Source organism: Myxocyprinus asiaticus, chromosome 26, assembly GCF_019703515.2.
Source record: "Myxocyprinus asiaticus isolate MX2 ecotype Aquarium Trade chromosome 26, UBuf_Myxa_2, whole genome shotgun sequence".
Taxonomy (NCBI): Eukaryota; Metazoa; Chordata; class Actinopteri; order Cypriniformes; family Catostomidae; genus Myxocyprinus; species Myxocyprinus asiaticus.
In genome coordinates this window covers 18,367,722-18,383,229 of record NC_059369.1, presented here as the reverse complement: position 1 = coordinate 18,383,229, position 15,508 = coordinate 18,367,722, and the positions used below count along the sequence as shown (strand labels likewise).

At 38.0% G+C, this 15,508-nt stretch overlaps 1 protein-coding gene across 1 annotated transcript in view; it reads right to left on the bottom strand.

Annotated features, from left to right (window-relative positions):
• The window catches only part of LOC127417264 (DNA topoisomerase I, mitochondrial-like), a 48,455-nt gene that overhangs the window by 10,006 nt on the left and 22,941 nt on the right, over positions 1-15,508 (bottom strand). Inside the window, exons 8-13 of the mRNA XM_051657153.1 lie at positions 14,884-15,005; positions 7,082-7,204; positions 6,762-6,949; positions 6,368-6,512; positions 4,059-4,202; positions 2,923-3,108 (exon numbers count right to left, since the gene is read on the bottom strand). Of these exons, the coding sequence (XP_051513113.1) occupies positions 2,923-3,108; positions 4,059-4,202; positions 6,368-6,512; positions 6,762-6,949; positions 7,082-7,204; positions 14,884-15,005 (908 nt within the window). The remainder of the gene's footprint in view (positions 1-2,922; positions 3,109-4,058; positions 4,203-6,367; positions 6,513-6,761; positions 6,950-7,081; positions 7,205-14,883; positions 15,006-15,508) is intronic.

Here is a 15,508-nt window from a genome sequence, read left to right as displayed (position 1 = left end):
CAGTACAAAGGCTTGAATTGTTATTCATTACCCCTGTAACAGTGTGACAAGAGAGTGGGGGTTGGTTTTTACGATACCCGCAATTATATCTGACATTTCCACGAAGCCCGCCTGTTGCCAAATAAACTTGCTAAATATTCAAAAACTAATTAATTTTCATTTGATGAGCTTCTTTTAAATGTTCTCATTTACATTGTGAAACCTATGCAAGCAAACATTTCACACACACCCCCTCTGGCACGAGTCACGTGATCTCCTTTATGGCCTTAAATTTAACAATACAGATGCATAATACCTTCTGCAGTTATGAATCTTGCTAAAATAATAACCCACATGTTAGAACTAATCTCTTACACAGTTGTATACATAATTAATCATCACTTAAGATGGTATGTTAATGAGGTTACTTTACACACTGTTTCAGGTCAGCATCGTCTTGTTAATATCACCTTGTTTATGTGGATATGAAAGAAAAACTGATTCTAGATCAGCATTCTAGCTTTACTTGATATATATTCAGCATCACTTTTAAAGTAGATCTGCATTTCATGTAGGAAATACACCTTATTCAAAATAGCATCATATTGACATTTTTTACAGGAATCAAATAAAGTTGTGAGGGATAGAAGTACAATCTCCCTTCAGTGACACACACTTTTTTATAAATATGTTCTCTCAATGTTTCGTTAGCTGCACGATCAACACCAATTTAAACAGACTGTAATTCTATGCATTACACCTTAGTTTTCATTCCTAACAAAAACTAAATACGATGCTACTCTGAATAAGGTCCATACCAGTGCTTGCAAGGCAGCAAAATAATTACATTGTTAGCTAAGCTAAGGGTTAACCGTATGATACTCAGTACATTACGTGTCTTTTTTTCATGTCTGCTTTCCACAGGCATTGCGGCACCAACACAATGTGATCTCAATGTCTTTGCAGTACAGACAGATTTAAGAAATAACCAAATCGCAAACCAATATGCAAATAAATGCACGAAAGAAGACCAATCACAATTCAGCATGCAAATCTTACAAATGACAATGTAATTGTATGTAGTGTTAACAAGGGCTGCATGACTATGACAAAAATCACAATTGATGATCATTTCCCTTGATATTGTAATCACGATTATTAATTTTGATTAGTAGCATTTCCATATTACTTATTTTGTGAGGGGCATTTACATTTATCCAAAGCAAATTACAAAAAAGTGGAAGAGCACAACGCAAAAGATTCAACTTAAGGAGCAAATGCAAACTATATTTTTTATGTAAGCTACACTTCCAAAAATGTACGTTTTCCTTAAATATTTTATTGATAGGCTTATTTTTCTTAATTATTATTACAGTGCAACAGGAGTAGATCTAAATGGAATGCTGTAACTGACACTTTCACGTATAGTTAATTGCAGCAGCGGTAATTGTAATCATGATGATTTATTTCGATTAATTGTGCAGCCCTAGTCTGCACCATCAAACAAAGATAACGTAACAGACTCAACTAATGGAATTTGTTTGGGATAGGACTACCCATTTCTCAAAGCAATGTCACCGGGGGAGTGTTTGAAACTAGAGGTAGACCGATATATCGGTTTTACCGATTATACTGCAAAATCTGTGCAGATAGTTGCTATATATATATTTTTTATTCCTCGTTACTCTAGAGCAGTGCTTCTCAAACTTTTTAGGCGAAATACCACCACTGATCAAATCAGAACATTCAAGTACCACCTAGTCACCACCAGTGTTCACTCCAGTGTGTGTGTGTGTGTGTGTGTGTGTGTGTGTGTGTGTGTGTACACACACACACACACACATACATATATACACATACATACATACATATAGAAATTGAGCTTAGGCATTGCTAGACCCTCTTTTCATCTCAGCCCCCCTAAAATTATGCAGCTAGCATCACCTGTAAGTTATCTGAGTTTAATTTAGCTCTGAATCATGCCCTTACCAGTCGTTCACTTTAAAACTTGTCAAACTAAGTATTTTCCTTCCCTCTAGTCATAGGTGGACTCGGCCATAGGTGACATAGCAGCAATGTTCGTCACATAGCGCTACCTTGCGCACAGCTGTCAGACGTGCACTCCATTTCTCTGTCTCTCAGAGCAATCTTCCAGTGAAATTAAAACAAAATACAGCCAAATACAACCCAGTGTCTAAGTCAACAGCACTATTTAAGATCATAGACTAAGGAAGTCTGATAATGTGTAAAATAAATGGAATGATATCTTGCCTCAATCACATCAGTTTTTGCTGTTCCGTTTTCTGCATGGGAATAATATTGCACATCAGCGCAGCCGATGTAAAAAAAGAAAAAGGTGGGCTATCTAAAAGATATTACAATTGTAATCATACATTAGAAATAAAACATGGAAAACATTTGAATAAAATGTATATATATATTTTTTATGTAAATATCCTGGGTCATGCTGCGCAACACCTGAGGGCACTGCGCGTACCGCAGTTTGAGAACCACTGCTCTAGAGCATTGTCAAGGAGCCAAGTCTCCATTTCAAAATAAGAGTCCCTGGTGTGTTTCAGGCTTGTTTATAGTTAAATGTCCCACATTATACACCAAATCTTAATTTTTTCTGGCTAATATTTGGATTTTGGTTGAACAATAAACTGCATCTGGGATTTTATTCATTTTGTAGCCTTGTAGCTTCTGTGTCTGTGCCCGTCATAGTAAGGAAAGACTAGTAATTTTTTTTAAACATTCTATGAATAGTTTTAAAAATTATTGGCCGATTAATCTGTTATCGGCCTTTTCCACCACCTTAGTTATCTTATCGGCAAAATCCACTATGCTCTTTTTGTTAAAAACAATAATTTGCAATTCTGTTTGGTGCTGCAGACATAGCACTTAAGACAGCTAAATGCACAATCTCTTGTTAACTGGTCTTACCCTTTTGGTCACAGGAACCTTGTTGTAGTAGCGGATGCAATCTTTACCCAGGAAGTCGAACTCCACTATACAATTCTGGCCATCCAGTGTGTCATGTAAGGTGATGTGCTCCACACGCAGAGAGCAACAACCCACAGTGTCTGCCGTCTCACCCTCTTCCTTTTCATTACCTGCTCTCAGAGCCAGCTGTAAAACACACACAGACGCACACACACTTCATAAAGACATGCCACTGCATCTTCAGAAAGTCTTACAGAAAATGCTTAGCTTTCGGCTATTTGTGAATATGTCTGGATGTGCCAGTGGACTTGGATGTTGTCCCAGACACCAGAGGGTCATGAGCCGCAACTTCAACCTCAAAAGCTTTGATACTGGATTTAAACTAAATCAGTCTCTCCACACAAAGAACTGTAAGTGCAAAAAGCTGTATGTGCTTTCAGAAACCAAGGAAAAGATGATTCTTGATTGAATAATAATATTCTTCATGTTAAAAGCACATTATCATTCAAACTCATAATCTGATTATCTGAACCACCTTCAAATACATCAATTTTGCATTCTTTTCCTAAGTGAATACAATGTTTTACTAGAAATGATATTACTGTATCAGCATAGAAACTGTGTTTTACATATTACAAATGAACAAAATTTTACATAGTCAGAATTGTTTTGTATTTAGTACGCTCTAATTTTGTTTCAATGACAACATGCACTTGAGTTGGCATGGACTCTACAAGTTTGTGCAGAACCTAATTATCCATGTTATGCCATCATGATTTGATAATGTTCCAAAGGGTATAATGTGTGCTTAAGTAGTCTACTTTTTGACCCAAATGTAAATAAATAGCTGTTAGAAATAAAAATGGTATAATATGCTTGTCAACATAACGTGTTTCTACGGCTCCTTAGTTACCTGCACAATCTATGCAAATCCCACAGAAAAATGTAGCATGTTATCCTCTGTGATTTCCTCTTTCTGCTGTATTCATTCTCAACAGGAAGCTTAATTGGCATGAATTGATTAGTGGTACACTCCAACCATTTGGTCTTTTCTTATATAAAGTCATCATTATGGTTGAAAGCCCACTAATGTACTGAAAGTAGACAAGTTATGTCCGTTTAGTGCGAGGCCTAACCTTGTCAATAAAGTAGAGGGCTACGGCTCTCTGGCGTGTTCCCATCTGTTTGGACTTGAGGTCCTCCTGGTACTGGGTTCGGATGGCATCTACGCACGTCTTCAGTCTCCGAGCCACCTCATACTTTTCCCAATCCTTCTCACCCTTTGTGATGCACACAAAGCAACATAACACAGTTGGGTAGCGAACAAATTACCTGACATGAGGCAGTCAGCTTGACACATCATGAACTCAATCTTCAAAGTATCATTTTCTTCCAAAGCTATTGGGATACTAAAGCTACTTTGATGGTATACTATACTAGGACCTTAAGATGACCTGTACATCTACAGTATTTTTCAAAGCCTCATTTTGATGTGTCAAATTAAACATGGTATCTACACAAACTAAGCTCTACTGATACTCAGTAGCAGGTGGTATTGAGTGGGAGGGGACATTCTCATTCTAGAGAGCACTTAATTGGACAAAAACATGTACACCTGCAAATGAGATGAGTCGTAAATATTTTGGTCCATTTTCCAGGCAGAATAAGACTGCAAAGTTTAAATGTGTATATCTGTTAGTTTCTTTTGTCAGCTTTTAGTAATACACTAACAGCTACCTCAGAGCTAACAGACATGGACTAAAAGCCACAAAACACCAATTTTGATTTCAAGTGATCTTTAAGGAAGTCTTGCTACATGAAGAAAATCCCCCATATCCAATTACAATGCATAAAAGCATTAAACCAAAAATGAAAACCAATATCAGTGTGACCTATGCATGAAAACCCTTATTGTACGAGACGCCCACACCAACAGTTTAGCAACAAACAGTGCAGAATAACTTAGCCTTCAGTAATCCAGCACATAAAAGAGAGAAAGGAGGCCTGACAGGAAGCAGACAGATGAATGAACTAAAATACAGCCATAAAAAGAAAGAAAAGCTAGGGAACTGTAGGTTAGGAGACAGTTTTCTACATCCGCTCTCCTTCAGGTATAATTCAGGTTTCTTGAGAGTGGTCCATCATGATAATGTATTGCTTTGCTTCCTAATTTAATTAGTGAGAGGAAGTGAGTGGAACGAGAATGTGAATGAGGTGCTGAGATTAAACTGTGTGAGAATGCGTAAATACGCGTCTTCTCTGTTTGATTGGTCAAGACTCAAATATGCGACATCAAATAACATCTATTACTAAAAAAGGAGACAGAGACAGACGGTCGTGAGGTGATGAGGACGTGAAGATGGATTGAAAACAAAGATGTCTGGAATACTTGGGGAGAGCTATCCGTTAGCATCTCAATTTTAGCTGCCCCGCTGGTGAACGCTGCACCGGAAATAAGGGACCGGCATGCCATCTTCGCTCATGATAAGTCAGTTCCCCTTCACTTCCATTGTAAGCGCCTAACTGTAACCCAGATTTGTGCTTTTTTTTTTTTTTTTTTTAAAGGAGGGACAAGTCTAAATATATTTAGTGGTAATCAATACTATGCCACAAATGCTGTCTGTTGAGCTTAAAGGAATAGTTCACCCAACACTGTCATCATTTACTCACCCCACACATTTTTAGAAGAATATCTCAGTTCTTTTGGTCCATACAATGCAAGTGAATGGGTGCCAACATTTTGAAGCTCCAAAAATCACATTACTCAGCATAAAAGTAATCCATAAAACTCCAGTGGTTTAATCCATGACTTCAGAAGCGATATGATAGGTGTGGGTGAGAAACAGATCATTTTTACATTCTTCTTGTGTTTTTGGTGATTCACATTCTTCATGCATTCTGCCCCCTACTGGGCAGGGAGAAGAATTAAGCAAAAAAAAAAAAAAAAAAAAAAAGACTTTTTTCCCCTCACCCACACCTATCATATCACTTCTGAAAATATGGATTAAAACACTGGAGTCATATGGATTTCTTTATGGATTGTCGTATGGATTATGATGCCTTTGTGTGCTTTTTGGAGCATCAAACTTTTGGCACCCATTCACTTGCATTGTATGGACCTACAGAACTGAAATATTTTTCTAAAAATCATAATTTGTGTTCTGTAGAAGAAAGAAAGTCATACATGTCTGGGATGGCATGAGGTTAAGTAAATGACGAGAGAATTTTCATTTTTGGGTGAACAATCCCTTTAACTTGTATTGAATCCGGAATATTCCTTTAATGGTGTAGTTACGGCTTCAGTCAGCAGGGGCTAACTGCTAACCAGTCAAACCCTAACCCCTTATTTGGAAATGAAGAGACAAACATACAGAAATAAAGAGGAAGAAAAGAGAAAGAAGAGGACAACAAGCAAGTTTTAATTAAGATGTCAGTACATATCTACCTTAAGTTTAGAGTTGGCATTGAGCATCACATATTTGCAGCTGCCTTGTACATTTTCCGTCCAGCTAGCGAGCCATGTTACTGTGTTGTCATGACGAACTTCCTTCCATCTGTGTCCAGCTGGGGGTTCCGGGATACAGGAGTCCCTGTGGGGTAAATTAATACCCTAAACTTCTGATCACAGAACAATGGTTATAGCAAGTTGGTTTTCAATGCTCACTTGATATTGCATGTATATGGTGTCTATGTTACAGACTGGAATGCAACATTCTATGAAAAATATCAATAATGTGCTTTTCTTAAGCCTTGGAATCATGTCACAGTGCCATGTAATAATGCTGACAGCTTGAAAAATCTATGCTGACACTGGACTGTTATGATATCTGAAGTCTCACTTGCTGCAGTTGATTATGACGTCTTCAGGACGAATCCTCTTCTTAAGCATTCCCTGTTTAGGGTGATCTCCTCTGCCTCGGAACAACCCTGGAGGTTCTATCTTGAAGTTCCCAATGCGCTCACGATGGTGGTCCAACACACAGAAGCCATACTCATCAACAATCTTTTGATTTGCCTCTTTATTAACCTGAAGAGCGATTCAGTAACACCGGTGTGACAGATGACCAAAAATGAGGCAGTTCAATTTTGATTCCATCGTCAATTAAGTACTTAATTTCTATGAAGCTCCCAGCATATAGATGTTATGGAAGACACCCACCTGTTTCTCCTCTTTGGTCACGTTCTTCCTGGCTTCCACCTTATGTCTGTGCATGGCATGGAGTTCTACAAAATCACACTTGTTCAGATCCATGATCAGCTGTCTCTCTTCCAGAGTCATCTCCTGTAGACAAGAGCATTCATACATGATGTAGCTACTTTCAGGTGGACAAAAAGGGAGAAACACCTGACAATATATGAATATCACAGACATCTTCTGCCTTCAAAACAGCTTCAGTCCTTCTTGGAAAGATGTCATAGATGTCCTGACTAGAGGTCGAACGATAGTGGATTTTGCCGATACAAATAACTAAGGTGGTGGTAGAGGCAGATAACCGATTAATCGCCAGATAATTTTATAAAAAAACTATTTATAGAATGTTAAAAAAAAAATCTTAGTCTTTCCTTACTATGACAGGAACAGACATGGAGGCTACAAGAGTCCACATTTAATAAAATTCCAAAAGCAGTTTATTGTGCAACCAAAATCCCAATAATATTATTTTATATAAAATATGATTTAAATTATGATTTGGTGCACAACATGGGACTTATCTATAAACAAGCCCAAAATACACCAAGGACTCGTATTTTGAAATGAAAGACTTGGCAATGTTGCAATGCTCTATGTAAGTTTTTACCAAATTAAGCTTTTAATAGCCTATAAATTCATCAGATGAAGAGTTTTGTATGTGTATATTTCACCAGATAGCGCTTATTGATAAGGAATAAAATAAAAAATAAAAAAAATAAAATAAAAAAAACCAGGAAAAAAAATAAAAAAAACATTGGGAACTATCAGCATAGTTTTTTGAATCTATAGAGATATATATAAAATACATTATTATGAAATGTCATTAAGGCAAAAATAATAAGTGACGAAATATTGTTCATTATGAAAAACATTGCCAATACAGCCTAGATCAGAGGATGCTAAAGATATTTCAAACAACCCTAGAGGATGGAGACCTCCTCACCTGTAATGATCACTGCCTCAAAGTACAGGAGAGGAGGAGGACCAAAAAAGTGAGAGAAAAGGAAATGTAAGTATCGGAGGAAGAGGTCACCGCTCCAAGGACTGCCATTCACACTTCTCTATCTGCTTTTGATTTATTCTTGCATTTCTGCTGTGCTAAATGTCACACTAACACTGATTCACTCTAATCTCTCCTCCTGGGGCTGGTGAAGAGGACCAGCGCTGTGGGACCTCACACAAGCAATTTCATCTAACCTGCCCCCCACCTCCATCTCCCCATCCTGTCACACATGACCATGAATAGCACCCCTGGGCCATTAACCAGGAAGCAGAGCCCAGCGCAGAGGGGAGATTGAGAGTACAAGAGAGAAACTGAGAGAAGGGACCAAAGGAATGTCACACGAGCATGAATTCTCCTATCAGACCGCAAACCTCATAGACCCACAAATCAATTACATTAAACGTGAGCGCAACTGAGGCAACTGTGTCACTGTATCTAAAGGTGAATGTGTAATTTCTGTGTCAGTAGTTATACCATAAAGAATAACTAGTTTTTTTAAATTTTCTATAGAAAATGTGAGTTGTGCTTGCATGTGCAAAACTCACCACTACAACACTAGAGTACTTTGGGTAGTTGCCAGTAGGGATGCACCCATCAATCGGCCAACGATCATGATCGGTGTGCCTAGATTCAGGGGAGATCTTTTCTTAGAGCACCTATTATGGTTTTTCAAATATTACCTTTCATGTAGTGTGTTATATAGCTGTTTGTGAATGTAAAAAAGTCTGCAAAATTTCAAAAATCAAAGTGCACGACAAATGGAGTTATTGACTCCCAAAAGAAAGCACCGATTCTGAACACCTGAAACGAGTCATTAGTAATTCCAGACTTACTTCCTGTACTAACCTACGTAATTCGGTAACAAAAAACCCACCTCTGGTCTTCATTGGCTGCTCGCGAACAGCTTTGACCCACCCTCAAACACTACATTAAACGGTAGACCAATCACAACGGACTGGGACATCTGACCAATCAGAGTAGGCTCTCTGAAAGGAGGAGTTTAGAATGAATCCTTTAGAACGCCTCATTGAACGAGTCATTTTTGACACGGGAAAAAAATGGTAATGCTGCAATTTAAATTATGAGCAAATGAAAGTGTTTTTTGACCTTGGATGCATGTAAATCTATTGTATGAGACCTTTAAAACAAAATTAGGCACATTTAAAAACCATAATTGGTGCACTTTAAGAACACATCAGTCTGGTTCCGGAAGTAAAAAATCATTCATTTATCCAATAGACTAATTTATGTTTCAATGATAACTTATAAACCTTTGTAGGCAGACCTACTGTGAGCTACGAGGTTGTTCATCTATGGTATTTGCTTCCGTCAAAGCCATCTGTCTGCATTATTTCAACTTCATTGTTTAAAGATCATGTTTGATAGTGAAATTGATGGTATACAACTACCCATGGTTCAGCAGAGAAAGCTTCACCAATCAGGGAACCGCAGCCAATGAAGCCCGCAAAACGTGCCTCAGAGCGACCGTCCACTCCCATGATGCATTGTGAATGACGTAATCGAGTCGGTTTCTCTTCACCCTTACACTACTTTTCTATTTGTACACATTTGAAAATTTTGCAATAGAAGTTAAATATATTGTTTCTATACTTATAATCAACAACCTAAAATCAATAGTTTTATATATTACCATAGTTTTTTATTCATTGACATCATTCACAATGCTTCATAGGATTGTAGTCTGTGCCCTCACCTTTTTGTCAAATTTTTAAATACCTTTTTGCCTCAAACAAAATTAGTGATGATGTGATTTATGTCGGAGCTGGCTGATTTGGTCTTTTATGAAAAGTCTATGGAAGATATTAATGTGGAAAACACTTCTGGAACCCAGATGGCTGAATAAGTGGATGGGCACTGTTGTGCTCTATTGCAACATGCATCAAATCACACATACACTGCTACTCTAATGAATGAGCACTTAAGTGAGCAAGTATTTTAATACAGTAATGTTCGAGGCGACGCAGATAGCAGATAATAAACTGGGTGCACAACTGTCACTTGGTGTGTGTGTGTGTGTGCAGTTTGCATAGGCGCTGACACAAACGATGGAGGGTTATTGGCCTCTGTGGATCTGTGTGGAAATATCAAAGGATAGGTTTCAATTAATGGTTTGTCCCCTGAATTCAACCCTGTCAGTCTCACGTTCAGCACAGACTGACAATACGCACCTTAAACCAAAACAGAAAGCAAATGTCTATGGTAAGCTCTTCTAGACAAAATGTTTCAAAATAAAAGTCCCACATTGAATGAACTAATTCTGAAATTATTACGGATATGAATTAGTGCAAAACTAAAATATTTTTAGGATATCCCACAATATTGTGAAATAAAATGTATTCATATGCAAATATTTAAATTTTTTTTTTTTTTTTAAATAATTGAAGATGAATTTTAATATCTGCTACATAGCTAATGATAAAACTGTACATATTATGCAGTCTATATGCAATTTTGAACAAAAGACAGATGATCCTTTTTATTCCAATTAAATTCAGTTTATTTTGGCAGTGGGGGTTCCAATGTTTCACACACTCCTATTACGTCATCATAAGTTTATCACATATTGCATTTTCCAACTTAGCGCTTATCAAATTTTCTTCTCCATATCGTGCAGCCCTACAATAACAATAAATATGCCTAAACATTATTTAAGAATTAACCACTGTGGGTTGGGTTGAGGGCCCTAGCTCCCTAAGAATCAAAGATGCCTCTGCACATGGTGGATGGATGAATTGTACAGTTTAATAGCAGAAGGCATTAATGACCTCCTGTTGCACAGAGGCTGGCTCAGTCTATTGCTGTACGTGCTTCTCAATCCAGCGAGCATGCCACGGAGAGGGTGAGAGGTGTTGTCCATAATGGTCAACAGCTTGGACATCATTATCCTCTCCGCGACATCTTTCAGCGAGTCCAGATCCACTCAAATGTTACAGCCTGCTTTGCTTTATGTGCTTCTCAATCCTGCAAGCATGTCACGAAGGGGGTGAGAGGTGTCGTCCGTGATGGTCAACAACTTGGACATCATTTTCCTCTCTGCAACATCTTTCAGCATGTCCAGATCCACTCAAATGTTACAGCCTGCTTTGCTGTATGTGCTTCTCAATCCTGCAAGCATGTCATGAAGGGGGTGAGAGGTGTTGTCCACAATGGTCAACAGCTAGGACATCATTCTCCTCTCCACGATATCTTTCAGCGTGTCCAGAATCCACTCCAATGACACAGCCTGATTTCCTTATGAGTTTATTCAACTTTCTGGCATCTCCAGTTTTAATCCCAATGCCCCAACACACTACAGCATAGAACAAGGCACTAGCAATGACAGACTGATAGAACATGAAGCATTCTGCTAAACACATTGAAGGACCAGAGTCATCTCAAGAAGTAGAGTCGGCTCTGGCCCCTTTCTGTAGATTGCATCTGTGTTATCACTCCATTTAAGTCTGTAGTCTATGTGAATCCTCAGGTGCCGATATGAACCCACTATCTCCCAGGGGTGTAATGGTACACAGAAGTCACGGTTCAGTACGTACCTCGGTTTTGGGTCACGGTACAACAGGAAAAAGCAACAAGTCCCAAATGCTAGGTTTCTTTTCATTTATTTTGAACAGTTGCAGTAGTGCAAATTACAATTTGTTCCACCTAGCGGCATTTAGTCCCCCCAAGGTAGTTGGTACAGTTCAGCCTTCTTTAGTGTATTAAGCACTAAGCAGTAAACAGAATGCACTCTTGCATAGGCCATATTTTTTTGTAGGGTTGATAAAAAACAAAAGGTATTTGGTCACAATCAACTACAAAACTGAAAAGCATCTCTTGTGTTATAAAAGTACAAAATAAATAGAATAATGAAAAATAAAACTTGTGCATTAGGAGAAGTTATCCTTGTTTTGGGTCAGTACATAGATGGTCTCTTCTTCTGCTCTTTTTCCTGTTGTGGTGGTTATCACAGTGTTGCATTAACGCGTGCGCCCCCTTCTGAATTGGAGTGGATCGCCTGTGACTGACTCAGATGTATTCTTCGTCTGACTGCATGCACCGAACCGTGACTGTTCAGGACGAATACATATACCGTTACACCCCTACTATCTCCACATCACTGCCATGGATTGAAGCAAGTGAAGGTTGGTTCTTTTTCCTTCTGAAATCAATTACCACTTCCTCTATTTTCAATTAAAATAAATGTTAGCATTTCACAATTAATGCAAATTGAATGTAACTTTATAGTGTGGGGCATAAACATAACTGCAACATATGCTGTAACTTGTAAAAGTGTAGCAAAGTGCACGTTAAAAAGAAAAATCGGTGATCAGATCATTATCGGTCGATCTCAAGTGTTAAAATAATCGTGATCGGTTTTGGCCTCAAATTTTCTGACAGGTGCACCACTAGTTGCCACAGCTTTGCTATGCAGTTGCTAAGGTATTGAGTGTTTTTTGGCACATCGTTATGTGGTTGCTACGGTGTTCTTGATGGCTACCAGGCCACCGCTACGTGGTTGCTAGGTTGTTACATACTGGCCCAAGTCAAAAGCCTCATACTGTTACATACTGGCCCAAGTCTCTATGATATAGATATCCACAGATATATCAGCGAAACATCAGTATTGGCGATAAACACATTTATCTGCACTCAGACACATGCAGACTGCTTAAAAGCAGCAGATGATCAGGGTCAATTACTTTCTGTAAAGAGGGGTTGAAAAAGAAAATGTCTCGTGCAGAATTACTATGAATTGGATGACAGTGAAAGAAGAGTTGCAATTTGTAAAATTCGAAAATTTCTTTCGAAGTTGTGTTTGTTAGCGATTTAATGCCATGCTAGCTTCTGTGGCCATTTTCATTATGTAAAAAAATAAATAAATAATAAAAAAAAAAATCATGACAAAAGGTTTTTAAAATCTATTTTTGCAAAAAACTCACTCTGATTCAGGCATATAATTTTTCATTTTTAATTATTAGCGAATTGAAACAAGGTAGCATAAAGCAGAATGAGCAAATTATCTGTATCTGCAAATAAATAATTGTTTATCATTATCGGCAAAAATGTTGTACTGACACATCGATACACACAACACATACCTGTAGCAGTATTTGCCCTAAGAACAGTATTGTAGGTAGTTGCAAGTTAGTAAGCCTGCTCTCTGATTACATCCTTTTAGTAACCGGCGCGGGCTTTCATCGAATTTCTAATGTGCGGTAAGCCTAATTTCAAAACAAGCAAAATAGTACAGTGGTTTGGTAATAGTGCTCCAGTACTTCGGTAAAAAGTAGTGAATTAATTTAGCCCCAACTGCAGGCAGCCATATACTGAAATGCATGGAATTCCTTACCCACTGGCATTCAGAAGATTAGACTCATAAGAACTAAATAGGTCAAAGGGCTAAAAAAAGTCTAAGTGCATATACTGTATAGAAAAACTGAAAGTAAACAACACAATGACACAAACCCTTTTGTACCATTTTTCTTAAGCTCTTCAATAATAGCACCGGTGTCTCATCATTTGGATTTCTCTTTCTGGCTCATCTCATGATTGACAGTTGAGCATGGGGCGGAGACTGTGCTCAATGAAGCGAGCAAGGTCTTCCATGCTATAATAAAATAGTTAAATTGGATTTGTTCATATGCGAGAAGCAAGTTGTCTGGATTAGCATATCAATGCCTTTACACAAATCGTATTTTCAAGAGCATTGGGCACTAAGCAGCACGAAATTAATTCTGCATGATACGCCCTGAGGCCTGTTGGGATGCTGTAAGCAGAGCCCTCCCTTTATAACTGTCTCATACTTGTATCCTGACACCCATTTTCTTCTAGAGCCAACGCAAACATGTGAGACATAACTGCTAACCCATAGCAACTGTCTAAACATTAGTTTGGGGCAAAAGAGAATCCATACTGCTTACTCGCAGAATGAAGCGAGAGAGGGGGCAGTGGTGGCTCAGTGGGGGGCAGTGGTGGCTCAGCGGTTAAGGCTCTGGGTTACTGATCAGAAGGTCGGGGGTTCAAGCCCCAGCACCGCCAAGATGCCACTGTTGGGCCCTTGAGCAAGGCCCTTGACCCTATCTGCTCCAGGGGCGCCGTATCATGGCTGACCCTGCACTCTGACCCCAGCCTAGCTGGGATATGTGAAAAAGAAGAATTTCACTGTATATGTGCAAATGTATAATGTGTGATAAATAAAGAAAATTATAATTATTATTATTATGAAAATGTCAATATTTTGACCCCTCCATTTAGCAGGTAACGTTTGTATTGGTGGAGGTTTTGTCAAGGATTAAGTGTTTAGCTAAGTTTTTTTTAAGTACGGACAGATGAGTGAGGTGCTGGAGAAAACAAGATGCACAGGGTTGTAGTTCTAACAAGTTGTAACCAATGCATTTCTATGAGGCCAATACCAATACCCAAGGAGGGGGTAAAAAAGCTGATTTCAGATAAATTTTAAAAGCTACCTGTCGATCCATATATTTCATGACTACATGCAATATTAACACACATACTAGGGCAATTTCCAAAAGCTATTAACTACACCGATTATTAGCCAAAACCGATAAATTATTTGACATCTAAAGTCATATTGTGCAATTTCAAGTCAATGAAATATATTTGAGCATAGCATAAATAGAAAATTGTATATTCAATTTAAACACTAGGACTGATCTGAAGATCTGACTCAAAGCGGTCACATTTTCTTTGTTTTTAGTAGAAGCAAAAGCTGATTAAAGATTGGCTGACAACAGAAGGAGCAGTTTACCTTCCTCCAGTCCCTAAAGAAGTTATTGCGAAAGATGTCTTTTGTGGTGTATTCGTGATCCAGCATCTGAGCAAAGAAAAGTGCCACCTCTTCAGCTGCCAGACTGAGCTTCACTGCCTTTCCTACAACAAAACAAAATGCATATTCAGTTCATATAAGGATATCAGCATGAAAAAAGTCAATAACTAATAAACAGTGATGGGTATCTTTTCAATTCAATAATTGTGTGGGTTACTTCTAAGAATTTGTTAAAGGTTCATTGACCTTAAAATATTTTTTTTCCAGGTTCAATAAAAGTTAAGCTCATTCGACAGCATTTGTGGCATAGTGTTGATTACCACAAAAAAAAAAAAAAAATTGACTCGTTCCTCCTTTTCTTTAAAAAAAAAAAAAAAAAAAAAAAAAAAAACTAAAATCTGGGTTACAGTGAGGCACTTACAATAGAAGTGAATGTGGCCAATTTTTTGAAGGTTTAAAGGGCAGAAATCTGAAGCTTTTAATTTTATTAAAGCACTTACATTAATTCTTCTGTTAAAACTTGTATAATTTGAGCTGCAAAGTTGTTTAATCATCATTTTTACAGTCATTTTAGGGTTTGTTGACATTACATCATCATGCCAATGAA